A 6,161-nucleotide genomic window follows, 5' to 3' on the forward strand; every position below is an offset into this window, starting at 1 on the left:
AGATAATAATAATAATAAATAAACTCAGCCCCTATGTTCGTAATGCAAAGTTTTCTTGCCAGTATACCATCACTCTATTCACTATAGGACCCAAAACTCTTTTGAGAAGTTAAATCTTTTGTGAAAATCACGCTTTGTGAAAGAAACTACACAACATTTATGCGGTTCATCTAACAATGTTCATGCCCATGAAGGCAATAAATCCATGGAAATTTACGCTCACATACACAACAATATAACAAACTAAAGGGGTAAGTGACTTCAAGATCTCACTCACATTCAAGTTTGCATCATTCTGCTAATATTACTAGTTGCTAGTATTTGATAACCTTTTCAGTGGCAGAGTAAAACTTTTTCCAGAGCAATTATTATTGGCAAAAAACCATGTTGACTTATCACAATGACCCGTATCCCATTACAGAACAACTGATCTTTTCATTCAAGGTATACATGTTTAATCAATGTACAAAAATGTTTACTGCCACATGCTCATACACGAAGATTCACGAAGTAGAGGGTTCGGCTCCATCATGGAGAGCACAACAAACAGTTGCTTTATGATGTCCCTGATAAGCCTTGATTTCTTCACCGTTTGACATATTCCAAAGTTTCGCTGTTGTGTCAGACGAAGCTGCACGGAGAAAGGATGGAGGTGCCAAAATTAATTGGAGTTATAAATTTATAATAATGAATATAATCTAGGAAGAGCTGGTTCTTGTATTACTCTAGAAATGTAAATGAGAGAGTTGTGTGCCAAATCAAATGGTTTGAAAGAAGATTTGTTTAATAGATCATAGCCTAAATCCTAAATAGTAAGTAGTAGACCCAAGCTGCTTTGAAAGAGAAATTATCAAGGGTCAGGTACTCAAAATTAAGAGATTGTAATAAAAAAATACCTGTTATAAGATAGGCACCATCTACGGAGAACACACAGTCCCATACCCAGCGTTGATGTCCTGGAAAGTACATGGAGAAGTAAAATCAATATCAACTTTGGCTCAATAGTAACTATCGGGTCTATTTTTGATGAGCAAACAAAACGGCAAGCACAATAGAAAGTTGTGACTTGATGAATACCTATTAGAGTTTTCTCTAATGTGAAGCCATCAACATTCCATATCTTGACAGTGTTATCAGAAGATGCAGTAGCTAGATATCTAGAAAATGTAATGCAAGCAAAAATTAGCTTACATCTTACAGCAGCAAGAAAGTTAGGTAGAAACAAAGCAATATGCATGCAAGATATATAATCTAAGGAGTTGCCTCTGTGGCTCACAGAACTCGGGCGAAAGAAGGCACTTAAGGATATATCCCTTATGTGCTTGCAGCTTATGAAGTGGCTCAAAGTTTGTCATAGTCTGCAAAAAAAATAATTCAATGCAAGTGGCATAAGCCAAACATGATATCAGGGTAACATAGACAACTCAATTAAGCCTTTTTCATCAGATTGTTAAGTGCATGAACGTGCTACCTGGGTCCCTCGCAGCAAGCGCCAAACATAACATGTCCCGTGATTATTTGCAGCAACGACCAAGCTCCCATCCCACATTACAGTTAGAGACCGTACTGCAGTATCGACCTCTGGCACCTAGATAGTCACCATAGAATAATGATATTTTTACACACCTCTTCTGTGGTGGTGGTGGTTGGAGAGAGAGAGAGAGAACCACACAAAGGCATGCCAAAAGCCTAAGCTTCACAGCATTTAACAGTTTCTTGAGGGAAAAAATTTCAATGCGGTTAGCCAACTTTGAGTCATGCAAACAAACTCCTTTTGATTAGAGGACCATCTTAGTACATTAAGCTATATGATACGAGTAAAGAACGTGAAAACATTAGGGTTGATTTCAGACACTTCATCAGAAAATCATTCTCTAAAATAAATCACCAAAATTCTATATGATCAAGATCAGCTGTCCTCAATCCCAAGGCTTTAGAGTTAGACTACAAAACAGATTACAACATAATCCTGTGATTTTCGAGGCAGTTTTCAGTCAAAATTCTCTGCATATTTCTGTAACTCTCTTGACAATAATTAAATATCTGCCTTCTTAATAACTGATTGTCCTTTCTGGTATAGAATAACAAACTGGAATCACTTGCCCAAACAACAGTAAAACATCCAAGAGAAAAATAATGACTTTCCTAAATTTGCAACCCTGCTCCAAGATGTACTGATAAACAAGGAAACAAAGCATACCAATTCGCAGCTGCATGAATTTGCTGTTAAATCCCACACACGAATATTCCCATTCTGGTCCCCAGATATAAGTTCAGTCTGCAAGACCACATGCATAGAATTATATTAACATGTTATGTATTGTTATGTATAGACCAATACTGCACGTATATGCTAATAAACACCACTACTACAACAAGCTAACAATTTTACAATTGTACGGAATAATAATATAACCATCCAAATAATTGCATTAGTCAAAACATGTCATAAACCCAAGTGGACATGCCCAACAAGTGCACTGTGGAATGCAATCCAAATTTTTCGAGAAGATAGAATATTAGCAAAGGACAATAATTAAATTAAGAACTCCTTAAAAATAATTTTAATTGGAAAGAACCAAAGAGGTAGATCCCATGAAGCAATTGAAACAAGGGATATTGATGGCCAATCACATCTCAAGATAATTAACTAGACTAAATTGCCAATTAAAAAGTCACAGCATTAGTACCAATGGCACCACCACAAAAGTCTTCTTGCAAATGCAGTCCCCTTGTGATACTAAAGGCTATTTGTAAACCAAAAAAAAAGCCAACTGGTTCAAAATCATATTTGAAAAGTCTAACGAAGCAGGGAAAATGAAGTACCTTCTCATCTCAAGTAATTTTTTGTCCCTAAGGGGAAGGGGAGGGAAAAGAGAAGATTCGAACTTAGTGAACTCCACTTCATAAGGCGTGATCCCTAGCCGATTGAACTACCCTTTAGGACCTCTATTATCTATACTTGTCTACCAAGATTATTATTAGAAGATGTCTTTATAATTTCCTGAACAATCCTTAAAACTATAATAAAGAAAATAGGAAAAGTGATCCTTTACATAAGATGTTAAAGAAAGATGCATTAATTAAATGAACTTGCATAAGGAACCCTAAGAGGGCATTTCATAGCCACAAAACAAGGACAAAGAAAAAGCAAAGGGTGTAAGGTAGCCACTCCACGCACTACTTATTATGAGAACCCATGCTTTCATTACTTTTTCTCATGTCTTCTCAGCAGTTACAAAGAAACTAACAGTATTTATATCAAAGTTAATATTCAATGGCTGTAAAGAAAGCTATGGCACTCAACCTGGTTCGGGTGCAGTACAACTGTGTTGACAGCTGCTCGGCTTTCGTATTCTCTTTGACAACCTGGAGCCCTGCAATTCATCTAAATAAGAATACGTCTAAATAATATCAAAAGAGGGCACAGAAAAACAATTAACGAATAACAAATCTACAACATATTTGTCAGGGAAGAAGACATTTACCTCAAGTCCCAAATTTTTACTGTGCCATCCTCAGATCCCGAATACATCCAATTTCCATCACATTGAAACCCCACTGCCATCACATTATTAGTATGTGAATCATAGCTCATCACCTGTCATGCAATCAGAAAAAATAACCCACATCAGCCCATATACGAAAATATCTAAAGCCAATGAATAAAAAGTAATAATTAAACAAGAGAGACTATTGTTTTCCCCTTTAATAAGTAGGGCATTGTGGGAGAGACATACTGGTTGAGGGCTGTTTGAATTAACATCAAACAATCGAATGTGAGGATTACCAGCTGCAGCCAGGAAGCGTTTATCTGGGGTTATCTCAAGCCGATTGATATGCTGTGCAAGTCACATATGGCAAATCAGATGCAGCATTAAGTAATTAGAAGTGTCAGAAAATATTCCATGCATCAAAACAAAGCATGATGGCCGAAAAACAGTAAGGAAGAAGAAAATTAAGCTTTACATTTTTTATTATTAGGACCAGTGAACAGAAAAAAAATGCTCCATTCCAAGCTTATACAACATGGCTTAGTTGAGTTTATTTCTTTATTGCACACAAAACCAATACATAAACTTTCTTGCTTTTCTTTTCAGCAGCCAAAAAGGGAGATGGGAAATATTCCCAAATACTGTTTGTCCCCTTGTATAAATAATAAAGAAGGTTAAATAAAATTCATATGCAATAAGATTATGATAGCATTGATCAAAGTGCAGCTTCTACACAGGAAATGAAGTGTCAAAATGTTATATACAGTTTAGCTTCAATTCAAATATAGTCGCTATTATCATAACAATACAACTAAATAGCCATATGGCTTTGGGCAACCCGAAACATAATATATCAGCTGAAGCTCCTAGCAAGATTATGCTTCTGCAATACACCAAACTACTCACTTGCAACTGGTAAGCTTTCTATTTCTAGTTTTCTTTTCTAAAAAAAATATACCAACCAATTGTTCCATTGGTTTTGTACCAAAGTATCACAAGCTAAGGCATGGCACAATCACTGGATGTTTGAAAGCCCAGACTAAAGTGTGACAAGAACATATCAAGGAAATTAAATTCTCTTTTTGCAGTCCAATTATCCAAACCAAGCCAACCCAAATCAAAGTAGGTTTTTTCTATGTTTATCAATCGTATTATGGCTGGATTTGATAATTGGACCAAGGGTGTCTGCATGTATGTATATTATATACAAATACACATACACAAAACAAATCAGGGGATCATGGATATCATTATAGTGGGTTCGACCAGTGCAACAGGAATTTAATAAAGGATGACGATCGAGGTCTACGCTATTTCATATTTCACCATTAAGCTGCAATCCAATTATGCATCTACCAAAACAATTTGATTCTTCCCATGCTTCGGCATTTCATAACCCGATTACTATAATATGTATGCCATAAATTCAGATAAGAAACATCGTTTCAAAGCTCAAGTCAATTCTTTTAAACAAACTATACGATCAAATCAAGGGACAAAGAAACAGAGGGTTTAGGGACAAACCGAATCCGGGTATTGAATAGTACGGTAGCAGCGGCCACTTTTGGCCTCCCAAAAACGAATTGTGTGATCATAGCTAGCCGTTGCAAGTATCACCGACGGTTGTGTCATATTAATCTGCTCTTAACCAACATTAACACACTACTTAGCAAAGCGCTAAGCCCATACATTAACCAAAAAAAAAAAATCAACGAAGAGTCGTAATAAATCTCGGAAAACAGTAACAAAAAAGAAAAAAAAAAAAGCTTTATGGTGAGGAAATGGAAAATGACAAAATTGAAGTGCAAAAGTTGACAAATTTTCAGGTGCTAGAGTGAAGGTAAAAAGGGAATGAAGGTTGATTTAGCTTTTAATTCCGAAGGTTGATTTAGCTTTTAATTCCAGTGAAATTTTTGGAATTAGGGCTTTGATGGGTTTTTGTGAGCTGCAGAGAGAGTTGGGGGGGGGGGGGGCATTTATTTATTTATTTGGTTTAGGTGTCGGGGACAGAAGAGATCATTGCGCAATTCTTTTGTGTGTTGGATTCTTGGGCTCTCTTTAATTGTAATGGAGAAACTGGACAACATATGTGGGCTTGATAAGCCCAATCGTGTGTGTGTTTGTGTTCCTTAACAAACGATACAAAAATTTACGTACAAAGCTTTCTTTTTTTGGAAACTTTTTCATTAACTCAATTTACTAAATTGACATATTTTAAATGGAAAAGGTAATCATGATGTGGCATAATAAGATTGGACTTCTCAAAATTTAAATTTATCTCATATCCAATCATATTGTGCCACATTAATTTATAAAAGTTTTTTTGTAAAATTTGTTTGTAAACCTCACATTCCTCATTTTAAATATATGTAAAAATGCATGTAAGTTTTTATTTTTTATTTTTTCTTACCCATCTTCTTTGATTTTGAGGACTTGCTTCTTCTCAAACAAGCCATAAAAATTGGATTAAAAAAAAGAGAATTCGAAATAAAGTACGTCAGACGCTCTCATTACCCTAAATTTAAACAGAACACACTTATCCCAAAACCACTAAGAGCACTAGCAGTAGATGCCCTATATGTCATTCCCTTCTTTATATATTTAGAGAAAATTTTAAAAAGATCATAAAATTATGGTTAATTGGTTGACAAGATCATTTTCGTATAT

At 35.4% G+C, this 6,161-nt stretch overlaps 1 protein-coding gene across 2 annotated transcripts; it reads right to left on the reverse strand.

The window, feature by feature from the left end:
• Positions 1 to 341: 341 nt before the first annotated feature.
• On the reverse strand, positions 342 to 5,459 carry LOC132191435 (target of rapamycin complex subunit LST8-1). Of its 2 annotated transcripts, none has more exons than XM_059606448.2 (10): positions 5,019 to 5,459; positions 3,741 to 3,842; positions 3,489 to 3,601; positions 3,308 to 3,377; positions 2,201 to 2,278; positions 1,472 to 1,588; positions 1,282 to 1,358; positions 1,078 to 1,157; positions 897 to 956; positions 342 to 631 (listed from the first exon to the last, which is right to left on the reverse strand). In XM_059606448.2, exons 1-10 carry the CDS (start codon positions 5,124 to 5,126, stop codon positions 504 to 506), a joined length of 933 nt encoding a protein of 310 aa, XP_059462431.2. In that variant the 5' UTR covers positions 5,127 to 5,459; the 3' UTR covers positions 342 to 503. The 2 variants fall into 2 exon arrangements, with proteins under 2 accessions (XP_059462431.2, XP_059462430.2); XM_059606447.2 differs by having other exon boundaries at positions 1,264 to 1,358.
• Positions 5,460 to 6,161: the final 702 nt, after the last annotated feature.

Source organism: Corylus avellana, chromosome 10 (genome assembly GCF_965113065.1).
Source record: "Corylus avellana chromosome 10, dhCorAvel1.hap1.2, whole genome shotgun sequence".
NCBI classification, from domain to species: domain Eukaryota; kingdom Viridiplantae; phylum Streptophyta; class Magnoliopsida; order Fagales; family Betulaceae; genus Corylus; species Corylus avellana.